The 25,657-nt window shown below is 55.5% G+C and overlaps 5 protein-coding genes across 13 annotated transcripts in view; 3 read left to right on the plus strand and 2 right to left on the minus strand.

Moving 5' to 3' along the window:
• Nucleotides 1-484: 484 nt before the first annotated feature.
• On the plus strand, nt 485-1,711 carry TCAP (titin-cap). The gene is made up of 2 exons (XM_054457279.2): nt 485-636; nt 883-1,711. The coding sequence occupies exons 1-2, from the start codon at nt 527-529 to the stop codon at nt 1,274-1,276; spliced, it is 504 nt and encodes a 167-aa protein (XP_054313254.2). The 5' UTR covers nt 485-526; the 3' UTR covers nt 1,277-1,711.
• A 1,584-nt stretch (nt 1,712-3,295) lies between these two features.
• On the plus strand, nt 3,296-5,633 carry PNMT (phenylethanolamine N-methyltransferase). The gene is made up of 3 exons (XM_054457280.2): nt 3,296-3,837; nt 4,787-4,994; nt 5,109-5,633. The coding sequence occupies exons 1-3, from the start codon at nt 3,486-3,488 to the stop codon at nt 5,545-5,547; spliced, it is 999 nt and encodes a 332-aa protein (XP_054313255.1). The 5' UTR covers nt 3,296-3,485; the 3' UTR covers nt 5,548-5,633.
• A 647-nt stretch (nt 5,634-6,280) lies between these two features.
• On the minus strand, nt 6,281-7,853 carry LOC129017126 (uncharacterized). Its single transcript, XM_054457290.2, has one exon. It carries the CDS (start codon nt 7,851-7,853, stop codon nt 7,122-7,124), a length of 732 nt encoding a protein of 243 aa, XP_054313265.1. The 3' UTR covers nt 6,281-7,121.
• Nucleotides 6,281-23,261, minus strand: PGAP3 (post-GPI attachment to proteins phospholipase 3). Of its 5 annotated transcripts, XM_054457285.2 has the most exons (8): nt 23,023-23,261; nt 21,116-21,213; nt 19,830-19,982; nt 9,786-9,848; nt 9,165-9,226; nt 8,681-8,817; nt 8,218-8,422; nt 6,281-8,033 (listed from the first exon to the last, which is right to left on the minus strand). In XM_054457285.2, exons 1-8 carry the CDS (start codon nt 23,201-23,203, stop codon nt 7,970-7,972), a joined length of 963 nt encoding a protein of 320 aa, XP_054313260.2. In that variant the 5' UTR covers nt 23,204-23,261; the 3' UTR covers nt 6,281-7,969. The 5 variants fall into 5 exon arrangements, 4 of the variants coding, with proteins under 4 accessions (XP_054313260.2, XP_054313261.1, XP_054313263.1 ...); XM_054457286.2 differs by lacking the exons at nt 8,218-8,422; nt 8,681-8,817; XM_063656173.1 differs by lacking the exons at nt 6,281-8,033; nt 8,681-8,817 and having other exon boundaries at nt 8,219-8,422.
• Nucleotides 23,255-25,657, plus strand: part of ERBB2 (erb-b2 receptor tyrosine kinase 2) — a 42,378-nt gene continuing 39,975 nt past the window's right edge. The window contains exons 1-2 of one of the 5 annotated variants that reach the window (XM_054457281.2): nt 23,279-23,382; nt 23,816-23,926. The gene's annotated coding sequence lies outside the window, so the exon portion shown is untranslated. Of the gene's footprint in view, nt 23,927-25,657 lie in introns of all 5 variants that reach the window. The other 4 variants (XM_063656166.1, XM_063656167.1, XM_063656168.1 and 1 more) reach the window with 4 other exon arrangements.

Here is a 25,657-nt window from a genome sequence, read left to right on the forward strand (position 1 = left end):
TGGTGAGGGTGACTGGGGACTAGGCACTAGGCCTTTGGTGCAGGCGCCTGAGGACGTGGTTGCACTGTCCCTTCTGGGGATGTGCCCTTGAGCCCAGGCAGAGGAGAGCGCAGCCAGGGCAGGACCTGGCAGCCCTGGTACAGAGCCCAGAGGGGGCATCAATTCCTGCTGGTCCTGCTCTGTTTACAGACAAGCTGCTGTCCTCCCTGCAAAGGGGAGTGGGTGGGGCAGAGGGCAAGTGCCAGGGGGGCACGAGGCTGGGCACGTGGCTGGCATGAGACGGTGTCTGAGTAATGTCAGGCACCTGGAGGCATTGACCCCAGGACCCTGGACCCCAGACCTCTGACCGGGGGCAGCCAGCGTCCAGGTACCCCAACCCCTGCCCTAGGTCTGGCATCCCCCCATTAGTGAGTCTTGGCTCTACTTATAGCATGTGACACCAGAGGGGCCGAAAATAGCCCCTGGAGAAGGGGGAGGAGGGGGCTATTTAAAGGGCCTGGGAGGGGAGAGAGAGTGAGGAGTGATCATGGCTACCTCAGAGCTGAGCTGCGAGGTGTCCGAGGAGAACTGTGAGCGCCGGGAGGCCTTCTGGGCGGAATGGAAGGATCTGACACTGTCCACACGGCCCGAGGAGGGGTGAGTGCGGGTCTGCTAGAGCCCTGCCTCTGCTCCCCCAGAGCACCCTCACTGAGCCATGAGGCCAGAGCGTGAAGCCCTGGAGAAATTTCTGGGGGTGGAGGCAGGCAGAATGCCCCATGGGGAGAGCAAAGGGGAACCACCCCTCCTGCCCCCAGGTCGCAGCAGCCCCGGGGAGCCCCCAACCCAGCCTGTGCCCAGAGAACAACAGCCCCCAGGAGCTCACTGACCCTCCCCTCTCCCCAGCTGCTCCCTGCATGAGGAGGACACCCAGAGACATGAGACCTACCACCAGCAGGGGCAGTGCCAGGTGCTGGTGCAGCGCTCGCCCTGGCTGGTGATGCGGATGGGCATCCTCGGCCGTGGGCTGCAGGAGTACCAGCTGCCCTACCAGCGGGTACTGCCGCTGCCCATCTTCACCCCTGCCAAGATGGGCGCCACCAAGGAGGAGCGCGAGGACACCCCCATCCAGCTTCAGGAGCTGCTGGCGCTGGAGACAGCCCTGGGTGGCCAGTGTGTGGACCGCCAGGAGGTGGCTGAGATCACAAAGCAGCTGCCCCCTGTGGTGCCTGTCAGCAAGCCCGGTGCCCTTCGTCGCTCCCTGTCCCGCTCCATGTCCCAGGAAGCACAGAGAGGCTGAGAGGGACTGTGACTTGGGCTCCGCTGTGCCCGCCCTGGGCTGGGCCCTTCCTGGCTAGGACTGTGGAGGGGAGCTGCTGGCCATGGCTGCTTCGTAGTTTGCCCAGAGTTGGGGGCTAGGGGAGGAGGGAGCCAGAGGCCAGGATGCCTGAGCCCCCTGAGTTCCCAAAGGGAGGGTGGCAGAGACAGTGGGCACTAAGGGTGGAGAGTTGGGGGCCAGCACAGCTGAGGACCCTCAGCCCCAGGAGAAGGGACAAAAGGTACTGGTGAGGGCAAGAGGTGCCTGGGAGGAGTGGCCCTGATCCAGGAAAATGTGAGGGGAATCTGGAACGCTCTAGGCAGAAGCTGGGAGGGAGGGGGAGGTGAAAAGGGCAGAGGCAAGGATGGTGGGGCCCCCAGCACCCTCTGTTAGTGCCGCAATAAATGCTCAATCATGTGCCAGAGTCGCATCTCTTTCCTTGTGGTTGGGGGGGCTGGCCCATGGGTGTCCCCTCAATGCCCACTTCTGGGACCAGGCTCCGCATCTGAGCTAAATATGGCAGAGCTAATGAATACGCCCCATACTCGGGGTGGGGGGGCCAGGACAGAGCTGTAAACAGGGTGCTGTCTCCAGTCTCCTTCCCGTACCCTGACTGCTGCCCAGTCCTGGCTTCTGTGTCCAGCCCCCTGGCACTGGGTGGTACCCAGCAAGCCAGCTGGCATCCGCATCCAGGGTTTGTTTCAATGATGTCTCGTGGAGAATATGGAGGGGCTGGTGCCAGGACTGTCCTTGGCTTTGCCTCAGGGTGTGAACGGGGTCAGTGACCTCAAAGCTAACCTGCCTCTCAGTTCCGAATCCAGACAGAATCAATCATCAGCTGTGTCTGGCTCCACACCTCCTGCCCTGGAAGCCAGGGAAGGTTGGAGGTGCTAGGGGGTCAGGTTCCCCTCTGTGACCCCTGCAGCTGTTGTGGTGACTCATGTCCCAACCTAGCTGCCTCTCCCAAGGAGACTTTCTCCTGGGGACAAGCGGGAGGGAAGGGCATGGAGGAGGCCCGCATCAAGCAGGGCCAGGAACCCACGGTGGCAGGAGCTGGGCTGGTGACCTACCCAGGGCAGAAGGGCCCTGGACTCATCCAGAGGGGAAGGAAGGGGTCTTCAGGGAGACCACGGAGATGCCACAGGCAGAATTGGCTTCCCATCCGGGAGATAGGTGGGGAGACCCTGGCATTTTGACAGCCAGAACCCGGGGCGCTGAGCAGAACCTTCAGGCCTGGCCTGGCCGCTGCTTTGGAGGGAAGCTGGAGTGTGGGCTGCGAGAGGAGTGGGGTCAGAGCCCCTACATCCGCAGGACCCCAAATCGGCTGGGCCCCAAGGCCCGGACTGCGCTCCCTGGTGGCCCTGGCAGCCCTCCGCGAATGCGTCCTGCCCCTCCCCTGCCCAAGCCCTCTCCCCTCACCTGCGTCCGGCGCCGCCCCCGACGTGGCGGGAACAACCCGAACCCGAACCTTCTGTCCTCGGCAGCCCCCAGATAAGCGGCTGGGAACCCGCGGGGCCCGCAGGGGAGGCCCGGCTGTTCCGCCCGCTAAGTGCATTAGCACAGCTCACCTCCCCTATCGCGCCTGCCATCGGACGGGCAGTGCCGCGCCCTGCTCTGGGGCCCCCGGAGCGACCACAGCGGAGGCCGGAACGGACTGTCCTTTCTGGGGCGGGGTGGGGAGGGTGTGGCGCTGGAGGGCCCGGTGGCATAGGAAAGGACGAGAGAGGCCTGGAGGAGGGGCGGGGAAGGGGACTTGTGTGGCAGTTCTAAGGGAAGGGTGGGTGCTGGGACGGGTGTCCGGGAGGGAGGGGAGCCTGGCGGGGTCTGGGGCCTCGTCGGGGAGGGCGCTGCGAGGGAGAAACTGGGGAAAGGGCCTAATTCCCCAGTCTCCACCTCGAATCAGGAAAGAGAAGGTGCGGGCTGCTGGGCAAAAGAGGTGAATGGCTACGAGGGGCTGAAGAAGAGAGACGGGAGGGGCCGGCGGGCGGGGGTGAGGGGGTCTAAAGATTGTGGGGGTGAGGAACTGAAGGTTGGGGTCGCGCAGAGGCGGGACTCAGACAGGGGCAGGCGAGGCGGAGGGCGAGGGCTGCGGGAGCAAGTACGGAGCGGGGGGTGTGGGGGACGATTGCTGCTGCAGCCGCCGCCCCACTCACCTCCGGTGCGTCTGCCGCCCGGACACTAAGGGAGATGGATGAATGGGTGGGGAGGATGCGGCGCACGTGGCCCCGGGCGGCTCGGCGGTCAGCTGCCGCCCCCACAGCGGACGGGTCGGGGCGGGGGTCGGGCGGTAGAAAAAGGGGCCGCGAGGCGAGCGAGGCACTGGGCGGACCGCGGCGGCAGCATGAGCGGCGCACACCGGAGCCCCGCTGCGGGCGCAGCCCCTGACTCGGCCTCGGGCCAGGCAGCGGTGGCCTCGGCCTACCAGCGCTTCGAGCCGCGCGCCTACCTCCGCAACAACTACGCGCCCCCTCGCGGGGACCTGTGCAACCCGGACGGCGTCGGGCCGTGGAAGCTGCGCTGCTTGGCGCAGACCTTCGCCACCGGTGAGCGGGGGAAACTGAGACACGAGGGACAAGAGGTCGTCGGGAAGTGAAAGCAGGCGCGGGGAGATAGAAAGAAGGAAAGGGAGACAGACCAGGCGCCTGACAGATGGGGACCAAGAAACAGAGGTAGCTGAGAGGTGCAAACAGAAGAGAAAAAGGAGCAACATCCCTTAGGAGAGGGGCAGAAGAGAGAGAGGTGAAGAGAGGGGGCGGAGAGTGCTCAGAATTGAGAGCTAAGGTGGGGGATGCAGGACAGACTGAGGTGGAGATGCAGAGGAGGAAATGGAGGCAGACGCGGCACACGGGCGAGAAACCGCCAGGATTTCCTCGCTGAGCCTGGCTGGTAGGTATAGTTTTCTTTCTTTCCTTCTTTTCTTTATTTTTACTTATTTACTTATTTTTATTTTTTGTTTTGACACGGAGTTTCGCTCTTGTTGCACAGGCTGGAGTGCAATGGCGCCATCTCAGCTCACTGCAACCTCCACCTCCCCTGTTCAAGCGATTATCTTGCCTCAGCTTCCCTAGTAGCTGGAATTACAGGCATGCGCCCCCATGCCTGGCTAATTTATTTGTATTTTTAGTAGAGACGGGACTTCTCCATGTTGGTCAGGCTGGTCTCGAACTCCCAACCTTAGGTGATCCACCTGCCCCGGCCTCCCAAAGTGCTGGGATTACAGGTGTGAGCCACTGTGCCCGGCCAGTAGGTATAGTTTTCTAGATGTGAAACCTGAGTCTCAGAGCGGTGAAGTTCCCTTCTGAAGCGCAGTCCATGTTGGAGCTGGGTTCAGTCTTAACTCTGGGGCCAATGCTTTTTCCAGATAGAGACACATTTGCAGAGGAGACGGAAGAACTAGAGAGAGGCAGGGAGATGCAGGGGAGGGAGGGGTGAGGAGGCAGGGGCTGCCTGGGCCGGCCTGGCACCAGGACCCTCTTCCTCTGCCCTGCCCAGGTGAAGTGTCCGGACGCACCCTCATCGACATTGGTTCAGGCCCCACCGTGTACCAGCTGCTCAGCGCCTGCAGCCACTTTGAAGACATCACCATGACAGATTTCCTGGAGGTCAACCGCCAGGAGCTGGGGCGCTGGCTGCAGGAGGAGCCGGGGGCCTTCAACTGGAGCATGTACAGCCAGCATGCCTGCCTCATTGAGGGCAAGGGGTAAGGACTGGTGGGTGAGGGTTGGGGAGGAGGCTTCCCATAGAGTGACTGGTGGGGGCAACAGAGGCCTGAGCGTAGAACAGCCTTGAGCCCTGCCTTGTGCCTCCTGCACAGGGAATCCTGGCAGGAGAAGGAGCGCCAGCTGCGAGCCAGGGTGAAACGGGTCCTGCCCATCGACGTGCACCAGCCCCAGCCCCTGGGTGCTGGGAGCTCAGCTCCCCTGCCTGCTGACGCCCTGGTCTCTGCCTTCTGCTTGGAGGCAGTGAGCCCAGATCTTGCCAGCTTCCAGCGGGCCCTGGACCACATCACCACGCTGCTGAGGCCTGGGGGGCACCTCCTCCTCATCGGGGCCCTGGAGGAGTCGTGGTACCTGGCTGGGGAGGCCAGGCTGACGGTGGTGCCAGTGTCTGAGGAGGAGGTGAGGGAGGCCCTGGTGCATAGTGGCTACAAGGTCCGGGACCTCCGCACCTACATCATGCCTGCCCACCTTCAGACAGGTGTAGATGACGTCAAGGGCATCTTCTTCGCCTGGGCTCAGAAGGTTGGTCTGTGAGGGCTGTACCTGGTGCCCTGTGGCCCCCACCCACCTGGATTCCCTGTTCTTTGAAGTAGCACCTAATAAAGAAATAATACCCTGCCACTGCGGTCAGTGCTGTCTGTGGCTCTCCTGGGAAGCAGCAAGGGCCCAGAGATCTGAGTGTCGGGGTAGGGGAGACATTCACCCTAGGCTTTTTTTCCAGAAGCTTCCTTGAGGCTAGCATTCTGTACCACTCATTCTTCCCAAACTAAGGAAGGCCAAGGTCAGCGGGAGCTCACCGGGCACCTGCGGTGCACCAGGCACTTGTGATATGCCATTCTGTCCATCGCATCATTCATTCCTGCATTCAGCAGCAGGTCCTGCTAGTCTGTTTCCAGGTGAAGCTCAGAGAGGTGAAGTCACAAACAGTGCAGCCTGCTTCAGACCAGAACAGGGGAGAGTGGGGATCATGAGGAGATAGAAGGAGAATCCGCAAGGTGGTGGGGAGGTGGGGGTGTTATGACTGAAGCACAATGGCCCAGGGAAGTGAAAGGGAAAGAACTGGCTCCGGCTCCCTATCACAACTGGACTTGAGTTCTGCCCAGCTCTGTCTCTGGGACCTGCCATTCCCCATGCCACGTGCCCAGGCAGAGACCTCACCTCTGTTTACTGCCTCCAGCCAGCTGTGGGACCTGCCCCTGCCGCCATAACTGTCTTCTCCTGCCCTCCAGCCCACTCTATTCACACAAACGAGCTGAACAAGGGCAGGTGAGGCTGGGAATTGATTTATTAAGCACATCCCTTGCCACCCTCCCACCTTAAAACAGTTTTCAGTATCAAAAGAAGCTAGCACAGGGCACCCGAGTCCCTGAGGTTGGAGTCCTAGCATAGCTCCCCTCCCTCAAAGAGGGACAAGGGGTCAGGGGCAGAGCAAAAATCCAGTCTGCTTCAACCACGGAGACTGCCTTTGGGATGGAAAGTTTCTGGAGCTTCCTCCATTCTATTCCTGTGGGGCAGGAACATGCCAGGGCTGCTGGTAAATGGCAGGGGTCACCTTTACCAGGGTGCAGGCATAGTGTGGCCCCTGCCTGTCCTGGGGCCACCCTGGAACAGTGAGACCCTCTGGGGAGGGAAGAAACCAGACCCAGCCATAAACTTTCTCCCCTTCTCCCTCAAATCGCCCCTTCCTCCTCCCCAAAGTCGGGCTATGGCAAAGGGGCTGGCAGCAGGGGAAGGGGGGTTTTGGAGGGGAAGGCCAGCCATGCGAAGGCAAGGAGAAAAGGAGGATGGAGAGAGCCCCAGCCATCCCCATTTTCCTTCCTCTGCCTCCGTGGGGCTGCTTCTGGAGGGCACTGTTGTGTGGGGACCCTGTGAGGTTTGCAGGAGGCTGGCAAAGGGGCACCAGACAGGGAACATGCACACAGGCAGCCTGGCCATGGAGAGGTCCTGGCTGTCCGCCCAGGTGGGGCCTTGGGCAGAGCTGGCGCTCCACAAGTGATTATTGATGGTGACGGGATTCCCTCATCCTGCTCCAACCTCTCAACTGTGGACACATTCACCGGCAGTCACTCATCTCACATGCCTACCAGCACGCCCACACGCACGTTCCCCTAACCCACGCTAACCCACCCACCCCTGCACACACACACTCTGAAACCACACCTCTTCCCCCACAACACCCCTCTCCACACTGCGCACCTAGGCCTGAGCTCACACACACCCAGGCCCATGCTCACGGCCCCGTCACCTATGCACTCAGCCTGGCCCACACTCCCGACACACGGTGCCAGGCTCTCTACCAGACAGCAGCACGGGATCCTTGCCCTGGGCTTGCTGGAGCCCTGGCCCCGAAAGGGAGTGTGGTGAGGCCTCCTGGGAACCTGGCTAGGGCAATGATCAGGGTGAAACCCCTTCCCAATCCCAGCAGCTTGGTCCCTCAAGATCCCATGGGGAGAATCGCCGTGAACCTTGGCTGGCCAAAGAACAAGCATCCAGCACCACCTAGTGGTATTCTGGGGGAGGGTGGGGGGTGGTAACAGAAGGGGACCCCCTGTATCCCTAAGGCCTGTGGTCCCTGGTCTCCCAGGTAGACAGAGGGCTTCGGGACCCAGCCAGGCAGCGGGGGATGTGGGGAGGAGGCTGGTGGGGAGGAAACAGGCAGCTGTCCTCCCGGTAAAGCTAAGAACGCACTCAGTTCCACCCCAGTTCAGCTCCAGGAGGCAGAGGGGCTGCCCATTCTCTAGTCCCAGATGCTGGGAGGCCTTCCCTAGAACAGGCTCCAAGGCTGGTGAGGGCCAGCAGGGGGTGGGCTGGCCACATGATTCTGGGCCCACATCCTTCATGTCCAAGTTCAAGAAGTTGAAAGGAGAAAATGAATCATCTCAAGGGTTGAGGGGAGAAGGGAGGCCAGCAGGGCGGGGGCAGGATCCCCACTGGGGCAGACTCGCTCCCAAGGTCTTCAGTCCAGCTTGAACTTGTCCTCTGATTCCTTCAGCAGGTACAGGCTGTCATCTTCCAGAAAGCTGTGGGCCAAAGGAGTAGCCCATTGAGGCACACAGCTCTGAGAGCTCGCATGGAGACAAGGGTGGGGTGCGTGCAGGCAACGTGGGAGGGGGCAGATGGGCAGACAGAGCCCCCAGTCTCCCCTAAGGAGTGGGCAAGGAAGGGTCCAAAGAAGGTGAGCACCAGGCAGGGGGCAGCACCCACCTGAAAAAGAGGACGTGGACAGGGATGGTGCTGATGTGCCAGATGGCATGGGCATCCAGGACCCAGAAGAGCGGTGGGAAGTCAAGCAGCTCGAGCAGGGACAGCCCCTGCAGCAGCAAGACCACCACCACGCACTTGCGCACGTGAGGCAGCCGCCGCTGGTTCCACAGGCACCAGGCCAGCCACCACACCACGTTGACCAGGCCTGGGTGCCAGTGGAGGCAGGAGAGACTCATTCCTTCGGCTCCTTCTCCCCAAGGCCATCCCCAACTCCATGCTCTCTGACCCCAGGATCATCCTCGGACTCTCCTCCCAGCCTCCTCTCTCTCCCACCTCAAGTTCTTCTCCATTCCTCTACCCCAAGGGTCTCTCTAGAACCTCCTTCTCCAGGAATGGCACCAACCTCCCACTCGCACCCCAAGCTAGCATTTCTGCAGATGGCCCAAGCCCCCCAGGGCCTCACCAATAGCCACGTTGGCCACCAGGTTGTAGCCATAGTCGAAGCAGATGAGGCTCAGGTAGGAGACGTGCACGGTCAGCATTAGCAGCAGGAGAGCCCGGAAGGCACTGACCACAGCTGGGTGCTGCAGCCCCACGGTCCTGCCCCACCGTCCAGGGTTGCTCAGAGGGCGGGTGGCCCATCCCCAGAGCAGCATTCCCTGACGCATCTCCTCCCCCCAACATCAGTGCATGGCCCCTGAAGTCACTACCCCTCTCCCCACCAAACAGGCCACAGCTGGGGCAGCAAGTGCTACAGCTCCTTGTCAGGAGCCAGGGCCCCCAGTCCTACCCCAGAGTCCTCACCCAGGACAGCTAATGTGGTGGTGGGCGGTGGGGGGAAGTAGGTGTTGGGAGACTAGTGAAGAAGGCCCCCAGGGGAGGGCTGGGTGACCCTTTTCTGCCTCCAGGGTTCGATTTTGCCCCTGCAGCCACCCAGGCAGGCTCACCTGACGCAGCACAGGTAGATTGAGTGTAGGATGACGGTGGAGGCACAGAAGTAGTCCATTTTCTGAGGACAGGGAAAGGTGGTGAGGGACCAGCATGAGGCTTCACGGAGAGGACCCGCGGGGATGGGGGCATGGAGGGATGGCAGGGAGGGGCCAGGGTCCTGGGCCTGCCTATCACTGTTTCACTCCGACTGAGCCTTGTGTTCACATCACTGTACAAGTTTTTAAAAATGTGCCCAGGAACAAGGCTTTAGGGATGCTGGTGGAGGGATCCTGCTGAGGCTCCAGGACATGACCACGCTGCACAGAATTCAGAGCACAGTGTGGAGTCTGACAGCCATGGGGTCACGTCCTGTGGCAACCCTTCACTAGCTGGGTGCCCCTAAGCATGTCCACCTCTCGAAGGCTCAGCTGCCTCATCAGGCAAGAAGAGCGAATACTCATCCCCACCTGATGAGGCTCAATGAGGATCAAGGGCACCAATAGGTTTAGGATGCCCACCCCGTACTCCTCCCAGTGCTCCTCAGAGGGACTTGCCATGACCCTCTAGAGCCCCTCTGCCCACTTCTGGGCTCCTCTGGGACCACCCTGTGCAGGAGGGGGAGCTGGAGGAGTGCTCACCTCTGTGAGGTCAGTGTCCCTGGTGTGGAAGACTGTGGACCAGAACCATGCGTTGAGGGACACCTAAGGAGGGAGGGGCTGGTGAGCATGGCATGCTGCCCCCCACCCTGACCTCAAGGCAGGGACCCCCACTTGCTCACATCCATTTCACCTTTGGGAAGAGGCTCTGCGGGACAAGAAATGTGCTTTTCCTGCCCCTGGAGCCCTCTGAACAAACCTATGTCCCTCTACCCCCACCCAGCCAGGATCCCTGGGGTGGACTTCCTGCCACCCCAAACCCCCAAGGCCACAGGGGTCTGCAGCCTCCACAGGTTCCGGCCTGGCCTGGGAACCAGTTCCGGCAGAGCCAAGCTCCCTAGTTACTCAATCGCTAAGACAACAGCCCCCAGGGGCCTTGCCTCCTCCTCCAACCGGCAGGTGTTGACAGCCCCACCCAGGCCCAGGGGAGCCAGTGACCTCAGCCTCTGGGGGCGGGAATGAGGTGGGTGGGGTGGAGGGGCTCGAGCCAGCTTGGGGTGTGTTCCGAGCAGCAGGGGAGGGAGATCAAGCAGATCCCACTGGGGCACAGGCTCCCAGGAGGAGGGTGAACCAAGCCCAGCTTCCTCCTGGCTGGGCCTGCCCAACCCGCCAGACCAGTGGCTGCTCCCGAGCCTGGGAGGAGCAGAGGGCAGGACTGGAGGGGCTGTGGTGGGCCAGGGCGGGCCAGGGCCCAGGGGAATGTTTGAGGCCTTCTTTCTGGAAATTAGCTGCGTGGAGAGAGCACAAAAGTTATCTAGCGAATGAGCCTAAGAGCTTGTGGGCGTTGGTGCTGGCACTTTCTTCAGGGACTGCTGTGTCCACAGCAAAGACCCAAACTGCTGAAAGCAGGGTGGGCTGAAGGGAAGGGCTGGGAAACCGTGACAACCAAAGGAACAGCAGGCCAGGCCGGGAATGGCCTGGGGGTGGGGAGGGACGCGCTAGGCTGGGACAGGCCTGGCAGACTCGAGGAAAGGCCAGGAACTGCTCAGTTGGCTCCAATGTACCAGGAAAACTGGCCAGGCAGGGGACAGAGGGAGAGGGCAAGAAGCCACGCTCTGTCTGGCACTGTAGCAGGCAGGTCAGACAGTAAGATGCATTCCAAGTGCAGGTCTGGGGAGCTCAGGAGAGAATGGGAGGAGAAGGGGTGCAGGCGGGGCAGAACTGCTGCACAGCCAGTCAGGTTCTAGGGGTGCCAAGCTCTGGAAGGCGCAAGGCCGCCTAGTGCACCTGTCTGGCCTGGGCTCTGGGCTGAGCCTTGCTGGTTCTGCTCCTCTTGACCTGGGCAAAGGGCCCTGCCCTTCTCAGCCCAAGCTTCCCCTGGGACAAATCATGGCTCAAGTGAAACTTCAGTTCCTTTCCAGCCTGGCGTTAGGTGGTGTGGTCTAGGGCAGGCTGCTTCCTCCTTTGAGGATGCCCACTCTGTCCCTTCCACCAGACTCAAGGCTCTGCCCTGCTGCAGCCCCCTCCCCAGAGACAGGCATGGAGGCTGCAAAACCAGACTGAAACTGGTGGCTTCTCGGACACTGCTCCCACAGTCTGAAAAGCTTAGGGTCAGCATGGGGAGAGGAGCAGGCTTGGGCTGGAGACGGGGCCCAGGCAATCACATGGACCAGTTCTCCCTGGCAGGCTAGGAACAGGGACATCCTTAGGGAGCAGAGTGGCCCTGGAGCCAATGTGGGAGGGAGAAGGGGAGGGCGGCAGGGACTGGCAGCCATCCAGGCCTCCTTGTCACCCACAGCAGGAAGGGGGAGGTGACAAGAGGACTGCAGGACTGAGCTAAGTGGCTCAGAACACCAAAAGCAGTGGGTGCGTGTGCGGCAAGCGTGTGCGTAGGGCCACAGGATGGGTGGGGCTGCTGGGTCCCCTCTCCAACCGCCTCCCTGGGTGCCTTCCACTTACAGAGACCCACCTGAAGCCTGGCCTCTGCACCCCTGAAAAGCCCCTCCCCCCTGGGGAGCATCCCACCCTGGGGGTGCTCCTCTTCTCACCCTTTCCTCAGATTTGGGAGGTAGTAATATCATTAAGAATGCAAGCCCTACAGCCAGACTGCCAGGGTTCAGTTCCTGGCTCTGCATTTCCTGTGTGTCCTTGGGCAAGTTATTTAGCCTTGCTGTGCCTCAGTTTTCTCATCTGCAAAATGGGAATAATCATAGTTGATAAGGGTTTAATGAGCAACACAAATACAGTGTACAGCACAGAGCCCAGGACAGGCTGAAACATGAGTGTTCTCTCCACTTGCCTGACAAGCACAGAACCCCGTCAGCTTCCCATAGAACTGAGGCCCAAGAGGATGTCTGCCTCCCACTCTCCCTGCAGGCCAAGGATGTTTAGGCAGAGAAGGGGTGGCCTCCTAGCTGCCCAGGCCCACCTCCACAGCTCCAGGCTGGGGGAAGGGTGTCCAGTCTTTACAATGAGACAGAGTCTGCATTCAAGTCCTGCCTCAGCCCCTAAGCAGCTGTGTGACCTTGGACACATAACGCAGTATGTGTGAGCCTCCACTGCCTCACCTACAAAACAGGTTCATAATGATGCTCACTGCACAGGAGGCCATGAGGACGAGGTCTGCGGAATGCCTGGCACCAAGGAACTCCTCTGAATGGCTGCTGGTTTTGCTGCCTGGTCCATAGTAGGTGCCCATCAATGTCAGTTTCCTTCATCAGGTCCAGTAGACTGACTCTCACCACGCCCCTTCACCTGCCCCTCAACTTCCCTTTCCTCAAGGGTCACAAAGTTCGAGGTCAAACTATGGGGCCCCAGGGTCTCTCCATTCCGCAACGGAGACACCTCAGCTATAGGAAGAGCCCGTCCTCCTTCCTCTGGAGCCGTGATCCCATCAATGTGAACCGAACACATCCATTTCTCCTCACTCAGAGTTTGTCATCAAGAGCAAGCACAGGGGAAAGATGGGCTCTGGAAGGAAGGAGAGCTCCAAGATGCCAAGGCACGGCTACTCTTGGACTCCTCGCCATGCTCGAGTGAAGGGGGGCAGGGAGGGGAACTGGCCAGGAGAGCGACAGGCTGCCCTGCAGGCACCCAGAGCTTTGCGTAAACACTGAGGAGAGGGGGTGGCCAGGGGCAGGGTGCCAGTGGGGGTGGAATAGGAGACTGGGTGGAGGGAGAGCAAGAGGCTGTTTCAGTCTGTTGGAAATAAGAAAATCGAGACAAAAATATCACAGCCGTGAAACTGGTTGGATGCCAAGTGAGCCAGATCTGTCAGGAATTCGACCCGGCGCTAAGCCCCAGTGCTCGGGGCTGTCATTGACACCATGACGGTGGGGACAAGTGGGGCTTAAAATAGCTCAGTGTCTCAGAAGTGGGGGAGGCAGAATGTTAAATATGATGCCTGCTGCCATCCTGGGCTACTCTGGAGGCCACAGTGTCTCACCCCCTGCCTCAGGCAGGGCAGGCCAGCCCCAGCTCACTCCTGAGAGAAGGGAGACAGAGGTGGATGAAGATGGGAGAAGGAGGGCTTTTTCCACCATCCCAGAGGATCCCTTGATTTCTCGCCATTGCCTGTTCCACTAGCTCTTGTCTGACCATGGGAAGTCCTTCCTGAAGTCTAACCATCATTCTACTACAGCCGCAACCTACCTCTTCTTGTAGTTTGCTTAACAGAGGAAGAGAAGAATTGGTCTCCACCTACACAAAGCACTCTACAGAGACGGTTTGGGCTTCTCACCACTTCACCCTCCTCTCTACACCTGAGGACCTTTCTTGACTGGATGAAGGCCTGGCGAATTGGTTTGGCCTTCTGGCTTTGGCACACAGCAGGGGCCCCTATTCCGTGAAGTCAAAGAGACATGGTATGCGGAGCTTTGGTAGGCTCCCCACCCGCCGCCTGGCTGCCCCCCAGCCCAAGCCCAGGCCTAAATGGCAAGGCAAGGGCTGCCTTCTTGTGCCAACGTTATCATGAGGAGGGCGGGGTCTCCTCATTTCCCAGAGACAAAGCTGAGGTACCCTTCCCCGAAGACTTAGCCTGGAGCAGGTGAAGGACCTTGCCTTCCTATCCTCACTCCAACAGAAATCAGGAGCCTCAGTGCCCCAGAAGGCCCAGGTCAAAGTCCACTGCCGCACCCTCCATACAGCTCAGGATCTCTCCCTCCTGCAGAAACTCACAGGGCAACTGGGAAGCTCAAGAGCAACTGGGAAAGCCAAACTAGGCCATCCACAGGAGTGTGGGTTCTGAGGCTTTGTTTCTTGAAGGCCTAGTGAGAGCATGAGGGGGTCCCATGTCCCAGAACCCCACATCCCATAAGACACACAGGGCCCAACTATCTGCCTTCTACCGCCCCAACATCTAACATCTCCTGCTTTTTCTGTTTTTGTTTTTGTTTTTGTTTTTTTGAGATGGAGTCTCGCCCAGTCACCCAGGCTGGAGTGCAGTGGCGCCACCTTGGCTCACTGCAACCTCTGCCTCCCAGGTTCAAGCAATTCTTGTCTCAGCCTCCCGAGTAGCTGGGATTACAGGCACCCATCACCACGCCTGACTAATTTTGGTATTCTTAGTAGAGACGGGGTTTCACCATGTTGGTATTCTTAGTAGAGACGGGGTTTCACCATGTTGGCCAGGCTGGTCTTAACTCCTGACCTCAGATGATCCACCTGCCTCGGCCTCCCAAAGTGCTGGGATTACAGACGTGAGCCACCATGCCCGGCCATCTGCTGCTTTTTCTCTAGGGTCCTTAGTCACACTGGACTGCAGGCTACCTGGGGAAGTGTGACCCCCCTCTCCAAGAAGGAAGCTGAGTTGCAGATACCATTGAGGTGAAAGATCAGAGAATCAGGGATGACAAGACCAGAGCTGTGAAGTGACCCCTGGCCTCTGGCACATGTTATGAAGACAAGGGGTGGGACCCTCTGAGGTCCCCTCAGGCCTGTGGCCTATCTAAGGAGGCTCTAAGCTTCTTCAGAGTTCAGGCCGGGCTGTCCCATGCTCTCTAGTAGAGGTGGGGACAAGGGGGTGGTACACGCTGTGGGCCCAGACAAGCAGTGTCCGTGGAAGAACCCCAAAGGAAAGCAGACAGGTGTAACGTCCTCAGCTTCCCTGCCCTTCCTGCTTTCTTAGCCAGGACTAAATTTGCTTCACTCCAAGAGGCCTACACAGGAAGTGGTGGCTTTATCTCACCCAGCCTGTGACAGTGTGTGCCGATGCCAGGCCCTGCCTACATCAGAGCCCCTAGCCCTCAGCCTGGCACTCAGGGGCCTCTCTGCTCCATCTACTCTTCTTCTACTCCCAGTCATACAGCTACAATGGGGCCAAGGTTTCCTGGAATGCTCGAATTCAATCCCCTGTCCCCACACATGTATGTGTCCAAGCCTTGCCCCACACATGCATGTGTCTAAGTCCCAGATGAAACCTCTCCTCCTCCCTGGGCTTTCCTGCTTCCCTGGCCTGGCAGACTTCCCCAGTTAGAGGATGCAGTCTCCCCACCTCACGACTCCCAGGGCTCTTTACCGGAGCACCCCTTGACTCTGCCTGCCGTCTGCTGCCCAGGCTGCCCAGACCTGCACCTCCCACTATGCTTAGCTCCCTGGGGCAGGGGGTTCAGCCCCCACAAGTGCTAAACCCTGTCTCCACCCCCAGCAAATGCTCAATGGACACTCATCAGAGGACATGGAGTGGCCTAGAAGAAGGGCTAAGTTCTCAGGCCCTGGAGCCAGACAGCCCTGGACACCAACCCTGTCTTTATTCCTTGCTAACTTGTTAGCTGTTCATTTTGGGCAAGTTTTTTTCCCCTCTGAATCTAACTCAGAGCTCATAAGGGTACTATGAGGATGAAATAAGGAAATGTATGTAAAGTGCTTCAGACAAGCCTGTCACATGGCTCGTGTTCCTTAATTTATCACAACTATTATTAATAGTTGTTGAATAGGAAGTATTAAGGAGGGTCAATATTTCCCAGAGGTTTAACAGCCTCCTTCCCCGACCTCCTTCCCACACCCACCTCTCAAGTCTAAGGCTCGGCCTGGACTTCGCAGCACACCCCATCTATCAGCTTTCCTCAGGTCCTAGAGACCTCTGTATTTCCAGATTCCGGGGTCTCCTTCAGTTCTCATGTGTAAAATTCAGGACAGCAGAAGCCTCTCTCCTTCCTGTGCTCATCCCGGGAGGCACAATCCAAGCACACTATCTCCCAGTTCTCCACCTGCCCCTCCGGCTACTCCTTCTGCCTCTGTGTGTGGCTCATCTTCCTCTAGGCAGCCATTACGTTTTGGGGTTCCCAGGGCTTTGCCCTAGATCCCTTCTCTTTTCACTAGGCTCTCCTGGGGTGATCTCATCCACACCCACAGCTTCTATCACTGTCTTTTTTTTTTTAAAGACAGGTCACCCTTTGTCACCCGGGCTAGAGCAACAAGAGTACAGTGACAGGATCACAGCTCACTGCAGCCTCGACCTCCTGGGCTCAAGTGATCCTCCCATCTCAGCCTCCTACTAGCTGGGACTACGGGCATGTGCCACCAGGCCTGGCTTATCTTTTTTATATTTTTGGTAGAGACGGGGTTTCGCCATGTTGCCCAGGGTGGTCTGGAACTTGTGAGCTCAAGCAATCCGCCCACTTCAGCTTTCCAAAGTGGTGGAACCGCAGGTGTGAGCCACTGCGCCCGGCCTCCATCACTGTCTTATAAGCAGAAACACAAGGGGTCATCCCTTACTGCTCTTTCCTCATCTAATCCACTCTTGAAGTTTATCAGCATAGCCAAGATGTTGAAAGTGTGGACTCTGGAGCCAGATGCCTGAATTCAAACACTGGCTTGGTGACCTGTGGCTGGACTTAACCTTTTCAGTCCTTGGTTTCCTCATCCATAAACTGGGGATGAGAATAATAATACCTATAAGCAGTGTTAAACAAAAATTATGGGAGGCCATTGTTCTGGATTTAGCCCCCGCACTAGACCCAAGAGACCAGACCAAAATGAAGTCACTCATGCTAAATGCCACATAATCAAACTGAAACTTTTTTTTTTTTTTGAGATGGAGTTTCACTGTTGTTGCCCAGGCTGGAGTGCAATGGCGTGATCTTGGCTCACCGCAACCTCCGCCTTCCGGGTTCAAGTGATTTTCCTGCCTCAGCCTCCCAAGTATCTGGTACTACAGGCATCTAACACCAAGCCCAGCTAATTTTGTATTTTCAGTAGGATGGGGTTTCTTCATGTTGGTCAGGCTGGTCTCGAACTCCCGACCTCAGGTGATCCACCCACCTCGGCCTCCCAAAGTGCTGGGATTACATGCGTGAGCCACCGCACTTGACCTGCAAACTGAAACTTTAAGGGAACTGATAGGTCCCAAAACAGACCACTTTTTCCTGAAAACAGGAGAGTCCAGTCTACCCAAGTAAGGAAGTCTCCTCTGCTTTAACCCTTATAAAAAAAACTTGATGTTGGCTGGGTGCGGTGGCTCACGCCTCTAATCCCAGCACTTTGGGAGGCCGAGGCAGGCGGATCATGAGGTCAGGAGATTGAGACCATCCTGGCTAACATGGTGAAACCCCGTCTTTACCAAAAATACAAAAAAAAAAAAAAAAATTAGCCAGGGGTGGTGGCGGGCGCCTGTAGTCCCAGCTACTTGGGAGGCTGAGGCAGGAGAACGGCATGAACCCGGGAGGCAGAGCTTGCAGTGAGCCGAGATGGCGCCACTGCACTCCAGCCTGGGTGACAGAGCGAGACTCTGTCTCAAAAAAAAAAAAAAACAAAAAAAAATCTGATGTTACCCAATCAGGTTTCTTTCTATTGTTCTGTTTCCTGGTTCCCACCTTACAAAACCCACTGTTCTGCTATTGTTCAATGGAAACTTGCATTCTATTTTGTAGAATGGAGGCTGCCCCAATTCGTGAATCACAAATTAAAGCCAATTGGCTCTATAAGTAAGTTTGCTGTAATTTGTCTTTTGCCACTTGTTATGGATGAACAAGCTTAATACTTATAAAATGCTTAGAGTGATGCCTGGCATACAGTATGAGCTATGTATGTATTTGTTAAGGAAATAAATTTTTAAAAAGTTTTAATGTTACCTCCAAAACACAGCTCAAGTGTACTTCTCTTCAATGCCCAAGACCCATGCCACCTCTCTAGTCTAGCTACTGGGCCCTGTGCTAAAACTACCAACTGGTCTACTGCATCCACTCCCGCCCCCTCCAATCTGTTCTCTACACAGTAGCCAGAATGAGCTTTCCAAAGGGCAAATCTATTCATGAAACCACTTTTCTCCTCAATCCTCATTTAAAATCCCTCCGTAGGCCGAGCACGGTGGCTCACGACTGTAATCCCAGCACTTTGGGAGGGTGAGGCGGGTGGATCACGAGGTCAGGAGTTCAAGATCAGCCTGGCCAACATCGTGAAACCCCATCTCTACTAAAAATACAAAAATTAGCCAGGCATGGTGGCACACGCCTGTAGTCCCAGCTGCTCGGGAGGCTGAGGCAGGAGAATCGCTTGAACTGGGAGGCAGAGGTTGCAGCGAGCCAAGATAGCGACTGCACTCCAGCTGGGGCAACAGAGTGAGACTTTGTCTCAAATAAAATAAAATAAAATAAAATAAAATAAAATCCCTCCATACTTCCTGATGCTTTGAGAGTCAAGATCTCCAATGTGAGGCTCTCCATGGCTGGCCCCATCCACCACCCATCAGTCCGCCCAGCTCACACCCACTCTCTGATTTCCTGCATGTCAGGCTGCCTGGAACGACCCTCACTCTCTCCCACCTGGGCACTTTCTGAGACTTCTCTTTAGAAGCCTTCCCTTACTCTTCTCAAATTTACCTAGTTAACATTCATGCATCCTTCCCACCTTACCTTTAATGCCCCTTCCCCAGGGAAGCCTTCCCTGACGGCCCCATGCTGGTCTCGGTCTGCCTTTACACACACCCCTGAAGCACCTCTCCCCAACTGCACTTTTTCATAGTTGTACTCTTACATTCAATTGTATGATTAGCACCAGAGGGCAGACTTCTGGATCTCCAGTAAAGTGCCTGGCATATAGTAGGTGCTCAACACCTGAGTGAATGGCTTCTGTGAGAGCAGGAAGGTGAGTGAGTGGAAATTTTTTCCTTAAGGCTTACAGGGGTAGCTCTGACCTAGAGACATCGATTGCAACCTTTTATTCTCACACCCTTCCCAAGGCTATCACGGTTCATATCTGCACCCCAGTCTGTGCTTATCACACTATACCAGACCCTGAATACAGCTCTTCAGACCAGCCATACTGTGAAGCTGACAGCCCTTTCTGCACCTGCAGATGTAACCATACCTGGGCTTCTCCAGGGATGGTCTAAGCCTAGGCTGAGCTCGCCAGGTGCAGTGACTCACAACTGTAATCCCTGCACTTTGGGAGGCCGAGGTGGGTGGATCACCTGAGGTCGGGAGTTCGAGACCAGCCTGACCAACATGGAGAAACCCCGTCTCTACTAAAAATACAAAATTAGCCAGGTGTGGTGGCATGCGCCTGTAATCCCAGCTACTTGGGAGGCTGAGGCAGGAGAATCACTTGAACCCAGGAGGTGGAGGTTGCAGTGAGCTAAGATTGCGCCATTTGCATTCCAACTTGGGTGACACAGCGAGACTCTGTCTCAAAAAAAAAAAAAAAAAAAGACTAGACTGAGCTCTAGACAGAGACTATGGCTGTGACTCCCCACCAGGCCTGGGCTGGAATTGAGATTGCTCCAAGTCCTCCAGAAGGGCCCTTGGAAAGATCTGTGGTCCCAGCATCCTCTCTAGCCCCCCATCGCCCTTCTGTGTTTGTAAACTGTCCTACTGGGTCTTTTAGTGGCTTCTTTCTTTGGGACAAGAAAAATGCCCTTCTTTCCTCTCTCCTTCCCAAACAGCCTCACCTAGGCCTCTGCTGGAAAGGTAAGGCCCAATTCAGCACCCTCCCTGTTTTCTCCCCAGGCTTTACCACCCTGCAGCTGCAAATTTAGCCCTGGAAAACAGAGGGGAAGCTGGTAAGTAGAAGACCTGTTGGGTGTTAATAGGGATCTAGAGCTCCTCCTTCCTAGATAAGGGGAGACAGCAGGAGTCCTGCTAGGTTACCTACCCAGGCGAAGGCCACACAGGTGTGGTACATGGGGGAGGAGGCTGGCACGAAGGTGCGGTAGCGGCAGAGCATCACCAGGCTGGCCAGGCCATTGAGAAAAGAGGCCATGGCAGATGCTGGCTCTTGAAAGAACAGGAACCGGGAAAAGGGCCACTGAAAAAGGAGCAGATGAAAGAGGTTTGAGGGGCAGGCAACCCTCAACTGGCCCAGTCCACCTATTCTTGACATGCTGCAGCAACAGGTCCTCAGCTGGGTCCTCAGCTCTGGAGTTTGGCCAAAGCCTCAGGTTCAGTACCTCTTCAGACTAATGAGCCACCCTCCAGTGCCTGGTTAAGAGTTATACCCCCAACCCGGCCAGCAGGCACAGCACTGTAAGCCCTGATCTCTGGTAAGACCAGATGGGTCAGGGTAGATGACTCAGTATGGCCTGGTGGAAACAGCACAGAGTTGCCATCCAGAAGACACAGGTCCCAACCCCTCCTCTACCACTGACCATGGTCCTCTGAGCCTCAGCTTACTCTGTGAAAAACTGGGGTGAATACTTCCTGCCAACCTCAACTGGCCAGAATGAGATAATACTGGATTGAAAGGTACCAGCAGGCCAGGTGCGGTGGCTCACGCCTGTAATCTCAGCACTTTGGGAAGCTGAGGCGGGAGGATCACAAGGTCAGGAGATTGAGACCATCCTGGCTAACACAGTGAAATCTCGTCTCTACTAAAAATACAAAAAATTAGCTGGGTGTGGTGGCACGCACCTGTAGTCCCAGCTACTCGGGAGGCTCAGGCATGAGAATTGCTTGAACCTGGGAGGTAGAGGTTGCAGTGAGCCAAGATCGTGCCACTGCACTCCAGCCTGGGCGACAGAGGGAGACTCCGTCTCAAAAAAAAAAAGAAAGGTACCAGCAAATTGTGCTCGCTAGACAAGCTGAAGCGTATTACTATGAATCCAGACCCCTACTGGAGAAGCAACAGGAAACAAGCCACAGTAGGTAAGGGAATTTGTCCCTGCAGTAAGGGGGGCATCTCAACCACTCTAAGAGGCCCAGCACCACTCTCTGGGGAGACTCCAAAGCCTTCCAGATATTGCTACTCCAAATCCAGAGGCAGGACACATGGATCCTATCCAATTCTATGGAAACCAGCAGATTTTGGGGAGAACAGGTAGCTGCCCCAAACACACACCCATCACCCCATGCCTCAGATTGCTTGGACAATGTGGTTCAACCAGGGGGTATATTACTCCTACCACGCTACTACCATATGCCTACCCTGACCCTCCAACTCACCTTGCCATGAAACTGAGGCACTTTGTGACCTTCCTGGAGGTAGAGCCCAACGGTGACCCACATACACTCATACTTACAGTCGTCCCGACAGGTCCAGCCTGAAACAGACAAATGTGGCCTGGTGAACTCCCCAGCACAGAGAGGAAAGAGAGAGTATGAATGGGGTCCAAGCTCAAATGCAGGCCAAGAGGGGCTGTAAGTTGGAGAGAACCAGGAGAAATCTCAAAATTCTAGCTTCCCATTTGAATGAATGAGAGATGGTGAGATGTACACATAGGGGAAGGTGTATGTACGTATGTATGCATATTTTAGTGAGCAATTAGAGATATTTGTCTTTTTTTTTTTTTTGAGACAAAGTTTTGCTTTTGTTGCCCAGGCTGGAGTGCAATGGTGCGATCTCGGTTCACTGCAACCTCCGCCTCCTGGGTTCAAGCGATTCTCCTGCCTCAGCCTCCCGAGTAGCTGGGATTACAGGCATGCACCACCACACCCAACTAATTTTGTATTTTTAGTAGAGATGGGGTTTCTCCATGTTGGTCAGGCTGGTCTTGAACTCCCAACCTCAGGTTATCTGCCTGCCTCTGCCTCCCAAAGTGCTGGGATTACAGGCACGAGCCACCGCACCCGACATTTTTTTTTTTTTTTTTGAGACAGGGTCTCGCTTTTTCATCCAGGCTGGAGTGCAGTGGGGAGATCATGGCTCACCACAGCCTTGACTTCCTGGGCTCAAACGATCCTCCCACCTCAGCCTCCCAAGTAGCTGAGACCACAGTGTCTGGCAAATTCTTTTATTTTTTGTAGAGAAGGCATCTTGTCATGTTGCCTAGGCTAGTCTTGAACTCCAGGGCTCAGATGATCTTTCTACCTTGGCAGACATTTCCTCTCCTTTTGCTCAAGTCCATCAAGATGTTGGCATCTGACGAACTCATCTATGGAAACCTGGGTTTATGTTTGTCCTTCCTGAATATAGGATTTGCTCTTACTCTCCTGGAAGGAGTTCTTGTTATCTTACCCCCTTCCTATGAAAATGAAGCCCAAATTCTTCAACCTGACTTTTGAGGCTCCAAATTGCCTTTCCAACCGTATTGGTCACTACTCCTGTTCATGTACCCTGCTCCCTGAGTAAATAAAGCTCCTGGATGTGCCCACATCTGCCCAGGGCATCCATTCTCTCTGTTCCCTCTGTCTGGAATGCAAAGTGGTATAATAGTAAAGAGGACAAGCTTGTGGTCAAACAGGCCAGAACTGGAAACTCCACTTTACTACATACTGGCTGTGTGACCTTGGGCAGGGCATTTAATCTCTCTAATCCCCATCTGTAAAACTGGGATTAGAGAAACTATCTCAAAGGGTGTGATAAAAAATACCTGACATATTGTGACACCTGTCACACAGTGAGTGCTCAATACGTTGGTTCTTTGCCCACTATGGTCCAAATTGAATGTACCAGTGCAAAGTCCCTCCTTCACACAAAACGTTCCAAGATGATCCCTGCCCCGACGTCTTCAAAGCCAGAATTGACACCTTCCTATCCCAAATGCTTCCTAATCAAAGAGTCTTTCAGGGGCTCAAATCATTCTCTGCCTTGCACTTGAAAAGGCTCATGTCCCCGTGGGGACTGTGAGTCCCAATGGGCGGGACCCTGGTCTGATTTCTGTGCCATTCCTAGACATTGTAGCCCGAATGTATTCAATAAATACCCTTTTGACTGAATAAATAAGTAAACGAAAGCTTCTGGGAAAGTAAGAGAGGCTGGTAAGGCTCTCATCACCTTAGGGGCTTCACTCACTTACATTCATAAGAGACCTCGTGGGGAACTAAGGTTCAGGGATTGCGGAGGCGTATTGGGGGCGCAGGGGGCGGGAGCAAGACAAATGGGCGGGGCTTACCGTGGGGGTGGGGCTTACCTGCTAGACTCATGTAGATTGGCTGGCGGGAGCGGAAGTGATTCAGAGCGCCCCCAGAGCAGTTCTGCTCTTCGCACTGCAGTACGCAGTCGCGGTACACTGGCTCACGGTCGCCCTGGGAGCCGCTCGCCAGCGCCGCGGCCCCAGCTAGCAGGACCAACCGGGCCGCCCGGCCGGCCATCCTTTCTCCCTGGCTCGCCGCCGGGGGAGGAGCTTAGGAGTGTGAAGCTTCCACTTCCGGAGTAACCGGAAGTTCCTGTGTTCTTCTACTCTCCGCTGACGTCCACACAGTTTAAAGTTCCCGGATTTTCATGGGCGCCTGCCCCGCCCCTCGTCCCCATGCTGTGTCCACATATCGAGGTGATAGGGTTAAGGGAAGGGGAACGCCTGATGGGTTAATGAGCAAACTGAAGTGTTTTCCATGATCTTTTTTGAGGTAGGGCTGTTTACTGTAACCAGCCCTGTCGGATTTCACTTCCTAAACGTACCTGTAACTATCCACTTCTCTCCATCTCTTCTGGCACCACCTTGCTTAAAGACATCATCATGTGTCGCCAAGACAGCCGCAGTAGGCTCTTAATGGCTCTCCCTGCCTCTACTTTTGCCCCTTCCAACCTACTGGCTCCCAATTACCTTGGGTAAAATACAGTCTCCACAAGCCCTGCATGATTTGGCCCCTGCCTACTGGTCTCCCTCACTCCCTTGCTCCAGACTCGCTTCAGAGGGCTATGTCCCTCAAGCTTCCTGACTGCCTGGCTTGGTCTGAATCACTCACTCTTCTTTTTTCTTCTAGTCGCAATTGAAGTACCACCTCCCGAGGGTGATTGCTTTCCCATGCGGGGTAGAACCTTTGCTGTCCTGTTCACTACTCTACCTCCAGTGCTAGCACAGAATTTGGCTTATGGTAGGCGCTAAGTGCGTTTGTTTGTTCGTCTGTTTAATGAATGAACAGCATACACCAACATAAGAACTTGACAAATCCAGGGCTGTAAAATCTCAGTAAGGTTCTGCACTGAGATCGGAGAGATGTAATATTTCTAGGAAAATTAGGAGGAACCCTGGGAACAGGACGCTTGCTTTAGCATCCTCTCCCCGCTCACCTCCCCTGCACTCCCACCAGCACCGACCCACACCCAATCTCATAGAAGCCTTGTAGCTAAGGATCACCCTTTCTCCTCCCCCATTCTCCTCTCCCCTTGTCAACTTTTCTTTTTTGTCCTGGGGGTTGGAATGAGTAAGAAGTAGCCTGGGATTCCATTCACTCACTTAACAAACATTTCTGAGTCTTTAGCTCTATCACCTTGCTAAGCAAGGCAAAATCTCCAGGAGGCACCATTCACATTGCATTTTCTGTGAATGGTGCTCTGGGGAGCAGCATTCACATTGCATTTTCTGTGAATGGCAAATTCTTCCAGTTAAATATAACATGAATAGTGTCCCCTGGAGTTGACCACCCAACTGATACTGACTGAGAAACTGAAATGAACAAAACAACCCCTTAGCCCTCCAGGAGCTGACCGGAAATCCAGTGCTAATACTACTTTGCATCTTACAGATTAGTTCTTTTACAATACTTTTTTTTTTTCATTTCATTTTGTCCTTACTGTGACTCTGGGATGAGTCTTTTTATGAGGATCCTCATTTAAAGATGAGGACATTTAGGATTAAAGAGGATGAAATCCTGACAAAGTAGGGATTCTCCCCTTTAAAAAATTCCTAAGTAAGGCTGGGGGCGGTGGCTCACGCCTGTAATCCCAGCACTTTGGGAGGCTGAGGCGGACGGATCACCTGAGGTTAGGAGTTTGAGACCAGCGTGACCAACATGGAGAAACCCCATCTCTACTAAAAATACAAAATTAGTTGGGTGTGGTGGTGCATGCCTGTAATCCCAGCTACTCGGGAGGCTGAGGCAGGAGAATCGCTTGAACCCAGGGAGGCAGAGGTTGTGGTGAGCCGAGATTGCTCCATTGCACTCCAGCCTGGGCAACAAGGGCGAAACTCAAAAAAAAAAAAAAAAAAAGAAATTAAAAGAAAATTCCAATTTTGAAGGCCTCATCCTATATTATGTCAAACATACTGAAATGTAGTAATGCCCCACATTAAATAAGATTTGTAAATAACTATACATATATATAATTCAATCTAATTGCTGTTAATAGTTGACATATTGCTACATTTATATACATTTAGTTAAAAAATTTTTTTTTCCTGAGACAGCCTCTCATTCTTTCACCTAGACTGAAATGCAGTGGCATGATCACGACTCACTGCAACCTCGACCTCCCAGACTCAAGTGATCCTTCCACCTCAGCCTCCTGAGTAGCTGGGACTGCAGCATGCACCACTATGCCCGGCTAATTTTTTTTATTTTTTGTAGAGACAGGGTCTTGCTATGTTGCCTAGGCTGGTCTCCAATTCCTGGGCTTGAGTCATCCTCCCGCCTCAACCTCCCAAAGTGCTGGGATTACAGGCATGAGCCGTGCCACACGGCCATAAAATATTAATTTTCGCAGCTTTCTTATATTTTAGAACTAACAATGGAAATTTGTTCGGGTCTAAAGTATTTCAGAGGTCCTGGAAAACCCATGCCTACATACCTGATGGAAAAAGCAATCCTAGGTTAATGGTGGAAGGG

This window comes from Pongo pygmaeus, chromosome 19 (genome assembly GCF_028885625.2).
Source record: "Pongo pygmaeus isolate AG05252 chromosome 19, NHGRI_mPonPyg2-v2.0_pri, whole genome shotgun sequence".
Lineage (NCBI taxonomy): Eukaryota > Metazoa > Chordata > Mammalia > Primates > Hominidae > Pongo > Pongo pygmaeus.